We start from the raw sequence: 18,020 nt of genomic DNA, 5'->3' as shown, positions 1-18,020 counted from the left end.
TCTGAGCACTAATTTCGCATTTACACCATATATATTACTACACTGACGGATAGGGATGGGCGATATTGAAAATAATGAGCCAATTTCTGATAATTGTGCTTATATCCTGAAAACATATAACAGCTCTTAATCTCTTTGATATTTTCATAATTTCTTTGTTTCTAATAATTATTATTAATATTGTCTAAACATATATTTTTACGCGAAATTGCCCCCCGATGAAAGAATTAAAATTAAAATTTAAAAAATTAAATAAGTTACATCTTCGGCAGAAATAAAAATAATGAGATGAGATGAAGTGATTCGAGAGGAATTTTATAGTTGGAAGTCTCTATTTATTATATATATTTTCATGTATGAAGTTCATTTGTTTCTTACAGTGCTACAATAATTTCGCAATTGTTTGCAGACATTCGGATGTAATTCCTTCTCGCTGAATTATTCAACGATAAATTAAAAGATGTCCTTTCGGTCGCTTATTATTAGAAAACCGAATCAGTGTGCGATATTTGTTAAATAATGAATGCGAAGCTTAGAGTTTCTTCTTTTATATGTGTTTATGGTATTTTTAATACAAATATGTTTTCAATATAAAAACAACTAAAAAATGTGAATTGAGAATTAAACCAACTTCAACAGTTGTCATTTAACTCGATATATCTTTGCAAAAAGCTATAGCAACTGGTACGATCTCATAACTGAAAATTAACAATTTCAAACTGTAAAATGCTTCTTGAACTATCTCAATATTGTCATTTTTGCCAAAATTTAATCTATAAAATTTCAATTATATTTCAATAAAAAAAACATGTTCAACTTCCCATTGACTCGTACTACTTGCTTAATAAAAGATATGTCTGTCGTTGAGTTGAATTATGCGCTCGATTCTTCGTTCAGGATAGTAGCGGCTCGTAGCGGAGACTTTGGTACTAATAATAAAAATAACGGGTTTAGCCGTAAAGGGTCTAACCGAAACTAAGCTAAATACTGGACCATAGAAATTGGCAAATGGCTGCCTCTAGTGCCATCTCGTGATTCTTACGGAAGCTTGTTTCGTTAGACCCGTTATGGAACCCTCATGCTAGACCCGCTATTTCTATTAATTTCAAAATCTTTTGTGATAAATTAATTTAATAGTACCGAATAATAAAACATATCACTTTTGATGTGCATATCGATTTTAATGTGCATATCGAATTTAATAGTATCGAATTATAAAAGAGAAACTTGTCCCGACAACATGATGAATAACTGAGTCTGAAAATAAAAAAAAGATACAAAGAAACAAATGTCGTTTTATTGTTCGAATTAAAGAAGAGACTCTCTCTGTCCCTCCCGACAACATAAAAAATGATTGAACCTAAAAATAGAAAGAAAACGTTAAAAATAAATATCGTTTCGTCGCCCATCTCTACTGACGGAGATTATTTCTTAGCTTCATCGACTTCACACGAGGTTCTCGTGGCACGGGAATAACGTTTTCTGCACATTGACATTAAGAGAAATATTAAGATATAAATATTGGGGGAACGTACATTTGGAGAAACCCATTTGAAGCAACAATCGACGGCGGAGTTCCTTATATAACACAGATTCGAGAAAACTGAACCATAGTGACGAGCTTCTCGAACGAGAAAAATCTGTTCCACGAATTAAAGTTTGTTTCAGACATAACGCCGTATGAGAATTGAAATCGCTCTCTGCTTGATACAGACGGCACATTTAAGGCTTTACATTAGGATTACGTAAGATTATTGTCAGCGAAATATAAGTTTATTGTCCATCGACGGATCCTGCGAGAAGACCAATCCTCTGCGAACGTAAGGATTGTTCGCTGAAGTATACGACGTGCTTCCTTACTTCCACATTACGCTCGTGCTCTTTGAATTCGTCTGATAATCCGTGGAACCGACAAAATCCATCTTACACCTCTTTTTCGACTGTATACTCGAGCATTTGATTGTAATCCACATATCCGGCAAATTCGATATCTACCGTCGATAATGAGCAAGGAAAAACGTCGGTCTCAGGATCCGAGTATTTACATTCGTTTAATTCGTACGTGCTTGCTTTCCCCTCGTCCTCTCAATTCGCTAGGTACACGCGTGACCCCGGCATGATATATATTTAAACGGCGGTGTCACCTGGATGAACAGTGAAACGAGAACTTTACATGGAACGGGGCGCGATGCGGGAATGCGGCCGAAGAAGGTCATCAACGTCCGGTAACAGCAGGAACCTCTTGAAGCCGTGTCGACAATCTCCGTGCAGGGACTGCAAGTAGCGAGTTTTCGGGGTGAATAACGGTCTTAGCGACCGTGTCGACGTGTCGGGGGTGTAGTGGGACGTGGACCCATCTGCGGGATTCTCCCTGAAAATTCATCATACGTGCCTTCGTTATATCACGGAACACCATCTCTTTCACGACACCACATATTGGACTCCAACTTTATTCTAAACATGTAACTAATTGATAGCACGCGGTGCTGACAGTGTACAACATTTATCATTGCGGAGGAAGTAGCGATGGAAGTTCATTGTGCACCGCTCCTTGTGCATGGTTACTTTTTACGTACGTTGTTTATGCAAAACATCTAGGTCATTTTTTAAAGGGACACCAATTTAAATTTGAGTCTTCCTAAAAAAATACGTGAAACACTGATTTGCGTTACGACAAATGTCTGAATAATTGAAAATTACAAGGAAATATGATAAGTAATAAGTTGAAGTAATTATCCAATTGGTTGGTCTCTTCTTTTCGATAAGTCCAGCTTAATCGTCCTCGCTAAAACGTCCGATGACACACAAAAACACTTAAAATATCGAACATCCAACACCAAGGAAACATAGTGGTGTTTGATAATGGCTTTCAATCCTGCCTATCGATTACATGACGTCACTTCTCCGAAGAATTATGCGACGTCACGGACCTTTAATAAAACCATTCAAATGTAACACTGCACTTGCGCGTGTATCTAAAGAAATGCTATGAAATGTGACGTGAATGGTTCTCAAGGTAACTCGTTAAAAAGCGCACAGATGGAAATGTGGAGATGATCGTGTTATCGTTCATCCTTCACATTCCCTGAAAATACGCTCGATCGTAACGTTGAGAGCCACTGGAGGAAATTCTGTGAAAGAAACATCGCTCTAATTCTATTAATCACTAATTCGTCTAATCGTCTAACATCGATCTACCAGCGATCTAACATTGAGCCTCTAATCTCTAAACAGTGAGACACTACATCGAGACATTGTACACCTAACTACCGTAACGAGTCCTGGGATATCGTGGTGGTAGTAGTAGTAGTAGTAGTGGTAGTAGTAGAAGTAGTAGTAGCGGTAGTAGAAGACACAATTGAAGGACGTTTTGTTTTGTACGTGGTAATTGTAGATGGTGATAAGTAGTTGGCTGATATTTGGTGAGTTATCTTTGACGTGACGTGACGTGACGTGACGTGACGTGGCTTATAGATCTGTTGATGCTGACATACACATATGATATTTTCTTAGTCAGTAGGTAGAGCTCTACTTGATACAGGTACGACAAACGGTGACATCACATCGAAGTAGGAGAAGAGGACACGGCGGAGAATACGCAGAGCGTTGCCTAATGGTCTGACCTTTCGACCAGATATCGCGGTGACCGAGAGAATCGTGGTGCACGGAACGACGGGAGCCAGCCGAGGCGCGCGAGGGCCCCGATATGCCTCTTACTCGTTCGCAAAACTTCAGGGTAGCCCGAGTCGACCGGCACCTCCGGCGCGGAACCTGTTCCCGACAGAGTCACAGTTCACAACACGCTTTGAAACGTTTCGGGAGATGTGTCGGGGGCTGCTAAACGCACAACGAAAATCCATAATAATTAAGTACGGCTCTCGCCGGTGGCGAGAGTCAATCAGAGACGTCAAGTATCGATTTACCGAGCCCCTCTTCGTTCAAGGAAAAGGACGAAAATATTGGGCACCTCGCACACTCTATTAAAGACTCTAGATAGAAATCGAAGTTCACGAGACCTCATCTCTCTAAAAAATTCATCTCAACCGATTGTTACAAGCGAAATATTAGACGCTAGAATCAAATCGCTACTCACCCATGAACCTCTTCTCCGCATTCGGGTAGTGATCAGCGAGAGCCTCGATCATGTCCTCGTAGTCGAATACGTTGGCGTTCTGCACAACGGGCAACGGATACTCGTCGGAGAAGTCGATCTGCCTTTTGTGTCTTGTTTGCGATGCGACGTCCATTTTTCTGTTGGACCTGTTCTTTGCTTTGGTGTCTTCCAGCTCGTCCAAGACGCTGAAGGGAGTGGTCTGCCACTCGACCGGCTTCTCCTTCACTTCGTCGCCGTTGTGTCCATGATTGATGAGTCGCTGGAGGTCCAAGGGTTCGTTATTGCGTGCCTCGCGGTCGTCATTCAAGGATCTTCCATGGCGATTGAGCACTCGCATCGTGGCGATCATTCTTCCTGGCGCCGAGCCACCTCGTTTCGCGAAAGCCGGCCAGTCGGCGTTCCTAGCCAAGGAGGCGATGCTTCTCTTGCCGTCGTCGTATCCGTGAACGGGGTAGCCGCCGCTTCGAGCCAGCGAACCGAGGTAACGCTTGCCGTAAGGCAAAGACGAGTCCCTGGCCAACGCGGCCACGTTCCTCTTGCCGGCCTGCGGCAACATGTAATACCGCGCCAGAGAGGCGACATTTCTCTTACCGTTCAATGGCACCATACTCTGCCTGGCCAAAGCACCGATGTTTCTCTTGCCGCTCGGTAAGCCGTAATCGCGTGCTACCGAGGCGATGTGACGTCTACCTGTGGGCAAAGCGAAGTCCCGCGCCAAAGAGCCCACATTGCGTTTGTCGAGCACGTACTCGCCTGCTTCCGGATCTAACTCGGACAGCAAGTCGTAGATCTCGGGTGCTCGTCGACGGTATTCATCGGCTAGTAGTGTGCTTATCAGACCGTCCAGGTTGTCGCTGATTAGATCGATTTAAATATCATTTCGTAAGAATAAAGTTAACAGATCATTCTTCACTTATTTATTCATTCCATAAAAGTGAGATGAGAGAAAGAGAAGGCTAATAAAGATCAGTCGCGAAGAAATAAATTGTCCAACAACATTTACTTATTTACTTACTGTACTTTACTGTACACTGAGAAAAGAATACTTGAAAATTTATTTGTGGTACATAAAGTTTATTCGCAGAAATAAAAAATCTTATTTTCCCAGAAATAGACTTAATTTCACAGAACTAAATTTTTAATTATTTTTCTCTCAGTATGTCTAATTAGGATTGTAGACGTTTGATCGACAGATATGAAAAAAACGACAAGAAAAAAATGAAAAAGATTCTCAAGTGTCGCGTGTCACGTATTTCCACAAATACATACCCAAAATGAGTATTCCGTTTTTCATTGTCATCATCGTCCTGGCGTTCTTGTATAGTGATAGGCAAGTCATCGTTCTTGGCCAGTGTGGCGAGGCTACGTTTTTCCAGTTCGGGGATCAGGTCGCTCGACTCGATCTCCTCGCTGTCATCCAAAAGGCGTCCCGGAAATTCGGGTAACTTGTGAGTACGGGCCATCACGCTCAGGTGTCCTCGCAAAGCCGGGTCCCTCAAGAGTTCCAAATAAATCCCGGTGGGAATACAGATCTCAGCGTCGTCGCTCTCCTCCGAGCTGAGAGCTTTCAACTGAACCATATCGTCGCGGTTCTTCGTTTTCTGGATGATCCTCGCTGTCCTTGAGTAGGCCGCTAGATTCGAGCTGACCTCCGGTAAGCGCAGTATCGTCAGGAAAGTCTTCTTTGGCATGCAATGACTGCTCTCTTCATCTTGGCACGTCACCTAAAACGCCATGGGGAATATATCACGGTCCGGCGCTTCCTCTTCGCACAGCCATGTCGGGAGATAGCGTGAAAGTGCGGGATTATCTTTACGTGATTTCCACGTGGGTCTAATAGACACGCTCGCCAAGAGCGACGAAGCCTGCGCTTAATGTCACGCACGAGTGTGCTCGCGGAATATCGCGTAAGTAATATCTCCGGTCGGAGAGCTTGATCGAAAATCGAGCTCGGCCTCGAAAAAGGAATACGATAAAATGCAAGAGGGCTCGGTGTGCCCTTTTATTTCGCGCTCGATATCTCGAGAGCGACGGTACTCTCGGGGTTATTCGTCTTCCCGTTGGCGGAGCGTTATCGCTCATGCACTTTTAGCCGTACATATTTTCGCCGCGCCGTGTAACTTCGCAAAAAGTATCGAGTTAACGTTCGCGGTTTTTACGTTACTGCACCGCTGCTCGACGATTAATAGTTTTCACAAACTATTTTATCTGCGTAGGGTCGAATTTCACGTTACGGAAATATCGGCGTCGCTCGAAGAGCGAAGGTTAGCGAGGGTAGCTCGAAAAAGCAATTCGATAACGAGCATTTGTACATACCACAATTTGTTACGAGAGTTGAACACCGTGCTCGATGTTTCCAACATTCCACTTCATTTCAATCGACATTATTTCATCGCTCAAGGCAACTCCGCGTTTGTACAATCCGCTGAAGCCTGTTTTAATTGAACATTGCGGAACCAAGTCACGCGCATCTCACGCAGCAACTGTCACGTCCTGGCGGTAATTTTTTAGGGAAACGTCACGAGCTAACGGCGTTATCAGAAAAAGGAAGAAAAAGAGAGAGAGAGAGAGAGAGAGGCAGAGGGAGTGTCATGGAAATTTGAACGCGATCTCACATAGACAGGAATTAATCCGTACATAATACGCGAAATGTCGAGCAGCTGCGCCTCGTAATTAAATGATCGTCCCGATGTCAGGCATGAATTAAATCTCACCGCGGCCGCGCGACATGCCGTTTACGATCGCGGATATATTACAAAGTGGTTCTCGGGGAAAATGCCCGGAAGCGAAGGAGATATCGTCGTTTGCCAAGTGCTAAAAGCGCTCGACATTTAACGTCACGAGGACTTCGCGCGTCGTAACGTGTATCGATCATCGTCGGTGCTTGGGTAGACTCCGCGGCGACGAGGACTTCGTTTCACCGCAAAAGTCTTACTTCTCAACAGTGAGCGTTAATAGAATCCGAAGAAGTTTACGACTGTCGTTTCAATCTTTACTTTATCGATCGCGCTAATCTCGCGAGTGGAATTTACGTCGTAAACGCTTTATAGATCACTGGAAGGGCGTTTCGTTTTTATATCAACTCATGTGGATTCACAATTTATGCCAATCCTAACCAGCAACTCCTTGGTGCTGTTATGATCCCGCGCTAAGCACTGTAACGGTTTGTAAATTTCGGTCAGATGTCGTTGACATTAACTGCGATTACATCTGCTGGGTTGGTGGGCGTTTGATAATGTCCGAACACGAAAGCGTCGATGTGTGTGTGTGTTGCGCACATAGACGTACTTTTCGCCGGCAATTTATGTCCTGACGTTGAATGGGGAAAACATGACGTACGAAAATTGGCGGATAATAATTGCATAATATGTTATAAATGACATATCACGAGTGAGCAATGCCGACGCAAATAAGAAATGTAAAGCAGTCCTGTCACGAAATGTCGCAATTAACGTTATTGGAGCAGCAAATTAACGATGCTTGAAGCGTCTCTAATCACTAATTTCGCTGGAGCGTATGACGTCAAGCTCTGGACATGATAGCTACAATTATAATGTATGTCCATGGCCAGCCATTGTGTGACACCTGTGCCGCGCATTTCGCGGCGTAACGTGGACGCTAAATTCTGCCGGATAATTTTGTCACTTGAAATCTCTTTCGCGCCGCGCAATCTTGGAGTTCCAATAAAGCTTCGCTTGGTAACTACACCTAAGTGTCGAATAAATTTCATAAGAGCGCTTGAAATGCCTGCAACTCGGGTTATGCTGGACTTGTATCGCGAGTGAAATATAAACTTGTCAGGCATGGAGATACTTATACTCGAGAAAAGTTCCATAAAGTTCCTTGCGCAGGACATTTTAAAGTAAAAAGATTTATATTTTGCGTGTAACTCAATTAAGATTTGAGGGAAAAACAGCAGAAGTAGCAAATTACTTCGACATGCATTTGTCTCTTTCTCTGACTCGCGCAACTATGCTGTGAACGCCAACACCTGCTGCACTTTGTAGGTTCATTTCAAACTATAGTTTTGCTCCCATGTTTGCATATTCGGTGACATTGCTACGTAAACAAGGTAAAGTAATTTAACTTGTCATATTCGTGCACATTTTGATTCAATTATGTATCCTTTGACAAAATCAATCTCTGTTCAATTACATTTGTAATAATCAATTAAAATTTAAATCCACTATATGTGTGATAAATGGCTCTGTGCGTTATTATTGGAACAAAATTAATAGTAATATGTCTCGTTGTTAATTTACTCCTACGTGGTGCGTTTCGGGGAATTAATTCGCGCAACACGAATATTCATCTATGTGACATTGACGGTAACGAAATTGAACACTTAATTACTTGGCTATTTGCGATTAACTTTTGCGCGTAAGATCGCGCGATAATTTTCGCCTACACGCACGAAAGTGTTGCTGGTAATCACAGTCATGTTTCATTAAAACCCTCCACCTATTCGATGCGCGTTAACCCACGTAGTCCTTGGCCGGAGACTAAATTGAATTCCTAGGAAACTACACCGCCGGATTATTCTACAAGGAAAATTCTTACTCTGTCGTGCACATCATTCAGATACCGAGCACTAACTTTCTCGGTAAATAGTCAACCCGAAATTCGTCTGCATTCCTGCGAGAAAAGTTCTCATGAACGTGTAATCCAACTGACGTGTAATTAAAACAAGTGAGAAAGAAACGTATCGAAAGGTTATCTTTTCTTTCACAAGACTTCACTGTGTTGCCACGAGAAATACAATTTATTGGCTTTTACGAGCGGACCAATTTATCGATACGAGTATTTTTCTTTCTATTGTCAGTTTTCTTTTTTTTTATTCTGACATCAGATTTATTTCAGGCAACGAGTTATCAATCGACTTTCTCTGAGAATGGAAAAGGCACTAGGAAGATTGTCGAGGGCAATATCCAGATGTTTCGTCGAATTACAAGGACTCCTTGAATAAGCGAAGTGAAGCAATGTAAATTCTTGCCGTCTCTTGTACGAAATCTAGCTTGGTTGTGGAGAAATTCAATTGCCCGTCCCGCATCGTCCACTTGTCTCTTCAACGGACGCTTTCGTGTTCCCTCTCTCCCTTTCTTTCCCCCCTCTCTCTCTCTCTCTCTCCCCCCCTTCCCGTTTATTCTCTTCACGCGGCAGAGTTTCCACATTTAAAGCTACTTTATTGACAAAGAAAGAGCTTCCGGAAAATTTAGTCCTCGGTGGGCGACTGCGCCGCGAAATTCCGCCAAGAAATATCTCGGGTATGTCTCGGAACTATATATTCTCAAAGTTATTTCAGAGAAAAATACGTGAAATCATTTAATTCCAGATTTTTCTTTAATTTCCTCGTATTTTCTCACATAAAACATCGTCGACTCTCGCTGAAATGCTTCTCGCGATGAAAGAAGTATCGGAGGTAGACTATTTTTCTCGGAATTATTTTTTCGAGAAATGTTATCCGCAAACTGCAAATGGGACGGAACTTCTTCGCGAAAGAATCGCAAATACACAGACGGGATACACCCGGATGGAACGCAATGACGAGTGACAAAGCGTTTTCCAATTCACCGATGCCACATCCAATGTGCGCCACGTTACAGACGCGTTCTTTTACGGGCATGAAGGACTCATTCGTATTCCCTCTACATTGGCTCTTTTTACAAACGATTACTCGCATCCTGCGTAACGTCGTTTCGCCGGTAAATTCACTTATATCCGATTGAACGCTTCATTGACACTGAATGAGCAATTACGAGAGCTACTGAGAGAAGAATATTTCGTAGTTTTATGACAGCCAAATCTGCGAATTCTAACACAAAGATCAATACGCGCGTACAAAGCTTACGCCGCTGGTATTCGCGATTCTATCGCGAAAAAATATTGTCCGATATGCACTCACGGATAACATTTCCCGAAAATATAATCCGCAACGAGAAAAATGTGCTGTCGATATTTTTTCATTGCAATAACATTCCGCGGAAAGAATGAGTGATATTCTACAGTGCACGGAACAATTTTATTAATTTAGAGTGAAGTAGTTAGCCGCTTAGCCGAATTTCACGTGCTGCCTGCAGTTAGGTTAATCGTATTATCGCAGCTAATACTCGCTCGCGTCTAACCGGCATTCTTTCTTCGTAAGTCACGACGTACGCGCATATCGACTGCTCGGTCTGACCAATGTCGTCTGTTTCTACTTGCTCGATGTTACGGCGAAATGAAACCGCGCGTGTATGATAATTTATACAAGAATTTATAAACTTCCTCGAAGCGGGAAGACTGAGACCAAATAGCATTATAAATTCTGCTGGGAAGTGCGGACACAAATCGATATAAATCTATGCCATTTTTATTGCTGCTTGCAATTTGTTCCGCTTCCAGAATTTAGTCCGAGGTAATAGAATAGTCGTCTCTTTTTCATCAATTTATTCCACTACTTCACTTCAGAGAATGCAACCCCTGATTTACTGGGCTTATTCGCAAAATGCTCCGCGATATGCATGTCACGCGCCACTTTTGACGCGATTGGTTATAAAAGAGGTCTTTTCGTTCATGTTACCGGCTTCTCCATATCATCCCACGCGCGAGCCAACTAAAATTCGGAACTCCGTCGCTTTCCGCGAATAGAAGCAGTTAATAAGCGAAGCAAAAAATTTGACAACTTCTCGGAAACGAAAAAGATTATGTGACAAAAATGGTCTTTTGACAGATCGACTTTTGACGAATGTCGGGGGAGCTGAGGCTTCGTACACGACGAACGATAACGACGTGGAGCTTTTTAAATTGTGTACGACCGTGATATCGTTGAACGTGCAATTTTTTCCTACAACTTTACGCGTGGCTGAACAGCCATTGAGGATCATGAAAAAGGATTCTCTTCATCATTCTATGGAAACGTACGATTGATATATGGATGATCATGACTGGAACTTTCCCTTTCAATAACTTTTCTATCCATCAATGCCTATAGCGATAGGCAATGAAAGATATCACTTTAAAATGTGCCAAAGAGAAGCAGGTGAAGGTAATTCTTAGATAAAGCATATTGATATCTCTATCATTTATATATCGGCTGGAAGCTGTATTGTCAGATGACGACAAAAACCATGCAAACTGAAAGAAAAAGTGCCGAAATTGCCGACTCCAAAAGTTTCCGCAAAAAGCTCAAGTTTCGAATCTTAAATCTTCAGAAAGAATTATTATTCGTGATATCAATTCAATCGATCAAATTAATCGCTTAAAGTTAATATTGGTGTCAATCTCAGACGCATGAAATCTATGATTTGGTAAGAAATAATCTTGATTTGATCTGATGAGCCTCACTCCAATAAATGTATTGTTATAAATGTAAAAAATTGAAGCTGACATAATAACAATTCAGACTACGTGCGTCACACAAAAGAATCGCGTCACGTTGCCGGACTTTCGCGTAAATCGCGATGATAATCTAACAACGGGCGCATCTGTTTCGCGCGCGTGGGGCGGATGACATCAATCTTCCGCACTAAACTTACACTTCTTTCACCTAATAACGAGTAATTATCACGATCTTATCGTACCAACTGCGACGAAATGCATAATCGATACGTAATATGATCGACGAGCTATTCAGTATCCGCAAGATTACCCGAGTCGCAATTTTGCTTTTACATTAATCCCGCAAGTATCATCGAACTTAAAGAACTTTACTTAATGGAATTTCAGGATGTAACATTATATACATACTATTGTCTTCTCTTTCTTAATACTATAAGTAATTATTGCCGTTTCCCCCATGTTGAAACTTGAAAAAGCACTTGTTCAAAGATCGTGTGACATGCAATTATCTAAATATTCTGCTTGTATTTAAATTGTATTTTTCAAAAAACAACGTTTCAAAAAACAATGTACTAATTATATAATTTCATAAACTATAGTTATAATAAGCGTGGAATAAACAAATATTAAATAATCTAATAAAAATAAATGAGTAAATAAGTAAATACAGCAAATCTTTTTCTTAATTCTTCTAATTATTAATTTTTTTTTCTATTAACGTTGGTAGTTTTAATAAGATTTAGATGTTTTAAAGACATGTTTAAAAAAGAAGAAATTATAATACCAGAAATGGTAGTTGGATAAACGACGAAGATTTAAATTGTATCCGATACAATAACATTTAAAGATTTAAATTTGGATCCAATACAATAACAAGAGTAAACGGAAATGAAAAAGAGTGTTAGTAAATTTAAGGTAAAACTCACGTCCAAAGATGCATTATTAGAAAAATTAATTTCAGCGCTTGCGAGACTTGGACCGATATTCGTAACTGCAAATTATTTACGATTTTCAATTGAAAACGTAATTAATTACGTAATTAATTAATTACAAATTCGATTTTACGGGCCATTATTCGACTGTTGGTCTCGATATCTTTTGCCGAAATGAATACATATTGACAAATAATCAGAGAGATTTGTAAAATCGCAATTTATTAACTTAATATTTCATTTGCTTTATCAAATAAAAAACTATAAGTATCAGCTTTATAGCAAATCCTACATTTCGACTTTGGCATTTCTTTATTTGATGAGTTTGTTAAAGGGCTGTTAAAATTAAAATATCCTGTATAATGAATAATTTCACAGAATCGAAAATATATCATTGCGCGCATTCTGGTGTTCTACATCCTGTACATCCCATACCCTGATTTCCCTATTGAACATCCTGCTCTTGACTGCTTCGTCACACAGAACACTCACTGACGCTCGTGTGAGTGTAATGCAATCGAAAAACACGTATTTACAAACACAATCTCGATGAGAGCTCGATTACATTTTTCAGTGGAATCGACGAAGTATTTCAACTATTCTGGAGAAATTGTAAACAACGCGCCGATACACGTACTTCACAGTGCAGTACGTCGCACGAGACGTAGTAACTCGATCAAGGACAAGTACGCGACGCGCAACAATATCAAAACACAATCAGCAGAAACAGCATATTAATTCCCCATTTACCACTCATCATACATTTGACAGTCACGAAAGTACGACAATTAGCGATTTCAAAACATTTTTGGTTACATATCGAAAATTTCCCTCATTACATACCGCAATTGTCTCGTTAAAATATATCTTAAAATATAAAACGCACGATCATTAATGAATATCGTGTTTCCGATTGATTCGTATTTTTGTGATATTAAGCACGATAATGACTCCTATCACAGATTATAGGACGCAGGATGTAGCAAGCGATGACGAGGCTTTCAACTGCTTCTTTCCAATTCCTTTTAAATTCCCAACTCTTATCAAACGTAATATATATGATTTTTAACGTAATAAAAATAAAAAAGAATTTGTTGCTTTGTTTACCTATTTATTAATTTTTATTGGATTTTTTAATACTCGTTTATCGCAGAATTTGTCTGAAATTGAGTAAATCCCACAATTAATACACTACTTGTCGTAATAAAAAATTGAGAAAAAATTAAATGTAACTGGGTTATTGAGATAATTGAATATTAAATAATTCTTACATAATTCCTTCTCTAAATTTCAACACACAAAATATGATAAATACAATTTGCAGTATTAAAAGGTAATAGCCGGTATATATTGTATTTCGATATTCTTCATTGGTCCTTTGAGTTAAACGGAATTTGAGTTATGCGGAATTAACGTAGAATCAAAATTTCAATTCGAGCAATTTCACGCGCAGGATCTATTCGCTTTAATCACTTATTACCCTTGACCACCCATTTCAACCGTCCAATTAAAGTGGATCACTACATGTACAAAACGTACGCGTTGTATTGTCCACGATGGAGCTGTATCTGCGTTATAACAATGTTTTTTATTTTAGTCGCTTATAATTCCCTAACAAACTGGAAAATCTAGAAATAATTATACAATACGCGTAAATTTAATATTCGTTCTAAAGGCGTAATTTCAAACTCGCATCTACGACGTATAATCATGATAACTAGATAATCAAGATAATCGAGTAAAATAATACAAATAATACTATATTTCATTAAACTATTTTGCAGGTGATCGTGGGAGTATTAATAATCAGGCCAGACTGACTTGCTCACGAACTTCACGAGTTATACACGAACTAAATATTGGTGTTTCGGGGAAGACATCCGTATCTTTTATCAATGGTTTATCATTCGTCATGCGGGTGGATGCCGTGAACGACGATAATAAATCACGATGTACGGGCAGCAGCGTAGGTCAGGTGCGTAGTTGATAACAAGTGCCGTGTATGTGGATATGATTAATGTCTCGTACACAATCACGTACGTATCAAACTTCCTAATGAATTTGCAGTCCCAAACGATACGTTCTAATTATTCGTGCGACGTTCGATGTTTTTTTTCTTCCTCCCTCCCTTCGTCTCTTTGACCGCGTATCCGCTTTCGCGCGACGTATATTTACCGAAAAAAGAAATGTAACGCGAGGATACGTTTGACGTGGCAGTCTGTGAACCACAACAGCGCAGATACGTCTCTAAATAAATTTAGAAAATACGGCGCGCGCGACGAACAATCTGCGTTCGATTTGCACACAACCACCGCTCTCGTTCGCCTTCGTCACGGCCGTCTAGAAGGGAAATTACTGATCGAAGATATAGACTCGCTGATGCCACGAAGAAGACTTCGCGCTGATTAAGCCTCGGTTCAATTCAACGAACGATAAAATGGCCCGGCACGTCGTACAAACAAAACGGTGCACTCCTCGATTCCAAGTCTTTTTATTCGAGCCATTCACATCAAAAGAAGTCAGCAATTTAGAGGACAGACGTGAGATTCAAATTTATATTTCACACTTGCTTCGCGGGAGAGACAGATGCTTGTACGTATCCCGGTGGAGATTTGCATGGAAGATGTCAAGATTGAAATTTCATATGCGCGAGACGAATATTACACGAATTCGCTCGGTCTGACCACAAGCGCTCACTACTACTGCGATCGGCACACTGCGGCGTAAGACACTACTACATCGCAAATTCGTGTCCACGAAGACGGAGATGTAGAACAGATGGAGGAGCTTTTGAAGTTCAAGCTAACTTCAATATAGATCGACTGACTTTAATTCCATTCAAACCATACACACGTGAGCGACAAAGCGAGTGCTTCCAACTTGTCGAAGAGACTGGCAGACTGACATTGAGTCTGCATGCTTAATCCAACACACCCTTTGATCATAATCGAGGGTACTTGCCTATTCGGCGAAGCTTCTCTCGCAATAATGTCGATTCTCGCTCGTTCACAACTGAATTCCAAGCAGGTGAAGTAAAAAAACCGTCATTAAAGGACATGGATCGATTTAAGCTCGCTTAAATAGAGAAGACGACGAGCGTCTTTATAAAGCGCATATGCACAAAGAGAAATGCCTTTCTACTGCTAAAAGAAGAGTGATTACTCAATTCACTTTTCTTATTTTGAATAACAATTATTTTCAACAAAGAGTATTTTCTTCATAATATTCTTAAAATATACTCGTCACAAATTTAAAAAGAGCTCGTATTATCATGCACCCAAAAAAAGAATTTATTCTCTTTACAAGAATATCATGAAATTTTATTGAAAAGAAATTAGTTTGTCTTTATATAATATAAACAAACCGAATGTTTGCTCTAATTTAATATTCTCCATTGCAATAATAAGCTTACAATAAGCTTACAATAAGCTTACAATAAGCTTACAATAAGCTTACATAATAAGCTTACATAATAAACTTAAGCTGCATTTTGAATCAATTTGATGCTTATGATAAACTTATGAAATATTTGAGACAAATAACATTTACTTGAATGCAATACATATTTTTCTGTATATATCGTTGCTTCCCTCTCAATAAATTGATAGTAGATTTGCTTTGAAGTAAGTTAGGTCGCGTGTAACAAATTCCGTACAATGCTAGAATTACAACGCGAGCAATGATTCGCATCTTCACGCTGGGATGCTCGGTGAAGATCGAGCCGACTCCTCGTAAATGTAATTTATGTGCGCGAATGCGTCTGTGCGTGTATACGACGTCTTCACTTAGTCCAATTTCTATAGTGCCTATAACACCACGGTGAAAGCTGCTGGCCTTTTGTTTTCATCGATTAAGAACGCCCACCGCTATTTGAGCCACCACAATGTACGTCTGCTATATCGCGCACGTTTGATGCCGCACAGTCTCTGCTCGCAATATCTTGTAATATTTCATAAATTTCCTCGTCGTCGTGTCAGTCGGCGAGACGCGGCTGTTTCACTCGTCGCAAATATCGTTGATCAACGTAATCGGAATTTTCATAAACAGTGATATTGAAAAGACAACTATGTGAAATTGTGCGTGTCTCACGAGACGACTTGCGGCATACCGGAAAAAGCACGGCAAATCCTAGGAAATTAATTAAATTCCATCTCGACAGTATCGAGAAATGGTTTCTTTGACGGGCGCAGCCTCTCTCTTATAGCAGATCGATAAAATGTGCTTTGTGCAACGGTCCTTAAGGACGTTCTTCATTCTTTCTGGGGCCATGAGCAAGGCAACAGGTTTGTCTCCTTACATCTTTGTCTTTCGCGCGGACCTACGAGCTTTTCTTTACGCGACAGTTTCCGTCAGCACGTCACCTTCACGACCATTCATCGCGATGGATGGACTGCGGCGGTCTTTGGAAAATTGTCTTTTCGTGTCTTTCGTGCCTTTTATGAAACCTGATGTCGCTTCTTTCGCGACCCGTCAGTACGCTCGTCAAAGAAAAATATTTAATGTAAATATTAGATGTTTTATGAAAACATAAAATAATATTCTTCTGGAGATGGAACGAGATCGAGATAAATCGTGATGAAAAATATATTCTTCAAGATGGTAAATGGAGGCAAGACCCAATTTCCCGAAATAAAACAAGGAGGGGGAGTTTGAAGATTACCAGTAAGCGGCATGGGCGAAGGACGCGGAGTCCTATACAAATTTACCGTGTGAAATTAAGGAACTTCGTAGCTTGCTCGCACCGATCTGGTTCAACAACTAAATTTTACTCTTATAGTTTAGCCCTGTTTGCAAAAGCACCGGCTATATTCGCTGTAGACTATTGCGCGATGACGAAATCATTTAGTTCTACTTTGTAAATTCACAATAAACTTTCTCGAGAATATGCAAACCTGGACAATGATTATAAAAGATACGAGGATGATGAAATCGCAGAAAGCATTCGAGGAGATATTTTCTAAATATCTACGAAGAATAGAAATTGTAATCGCGGCATAATTGCAATTATACCGTTAACATTGGACTTCAATGTTATCTTTGGCATTTCTGTCATTCGTTTCGAGTGACACAATATCTGCAACAATTTGTACGCGGAAAGAATTTTGTAATCGAGGCATGAGTCTGCAGTAATTGACTTTCCTTTCATTTTTTTATGTGTATTATTTATATTTTAAAAACTGTAAAATATGCCATTAAAAAATTGTATGTTTCCAGCGAAATTTACTATCTTTCTTGGCAAAATAGACCTTAACAATTCTATTGAAAATATAGTAAAAATAAAACGAACTTGTATGAAAGGAAACTATAATATTCTGTCTGTCTGTGATATCAAAGATTTTTTTTATTCTTGACCCATCTGCAATCTCAAGTACATTGTTCGCTTTTTATTCAAGAGCTTTTTATTAATTCTTGATCTTTTCCGGTTACACGAATGCTTCAAAGTATTAAAAGTGATCGAAAACGAATGACAAGTGCTACCTCTGCCCGCAAAACTATCCTCCTAGACTGTGCTTGATCCGCCGTAATCTGCCGTAATTAGAATACGAGTATAGTCAAGTGCAGCTGACAAACAATCGAGAAACCAATCTACTTTGTACCAAGCTATCCTTCTTAATCTTTCGCGATGAGGACTTTTTCGTATTTTTTTTTTTTTTTTT

The 18,020-nt window shown here is 40.0% G+C and overlaps 1 protein-coding gene across 2 annotated transcripts in view; it reads right to left on the bottom strand.

Moving 5' to 3' along the window:
• Nucleotides 1–328: 328 nt before the first annotated feature.
• Nucleotides 329–18,020, bottom strand: part of LOC116851499 (neuropeptide-like 1) — a 20,521-nt gene continuing 2,829 nt past the window's right edge. Inside the window, exons 2-5 of one of the 2 annotated variants that reach the window (XM_032830951.1) lie at nt 5,384–5,838; nt 4,094–4,968; nt 3,624–3,771; nt 329–2,371 (exon numbers count right to left, since the gene is read on the bottom strand). In XM_032830951.1, the coding sequence (XP_032686842.1) occupies nt 2,170–2,371; nt 3,624–3,771; nt 4,094–4,968; nt 5,384–5,838 (1,680 nt within the window). In that variant the 3' untranslated portion in view covers nt 329–2,169. The remainder of the gene's footprint in view (nt 2,372–3,623; nt 3,772–4,093; nt 4,969–5,383; nt 5,839–18,020) is intronic. The other variant, XM_032830953.1, reaches the window with a different exon arrangement.

Source organism: Odontomachus brunneus, unplaced genomic scaffold (genome assembly GCF_010583005.1).
Source record: "Odontomachus brunneus isolate Ranch 3 - 2012 unplaced genomic scaffold, Obru_v1 Obru_scaffold_176, whole genome shotgun sequence".
NCBI classification, from domain to species: Eukaryota; Metazoa; Arthropoda; class Insecta; order Hymenoptera; family Formicidae; genus Odontomachus; species Odontomachus brunneus.
Note: the sequence above shows the minus strand (reverse complement) of the source record. Positions and strands in the feature narration are given on the sequence as shown.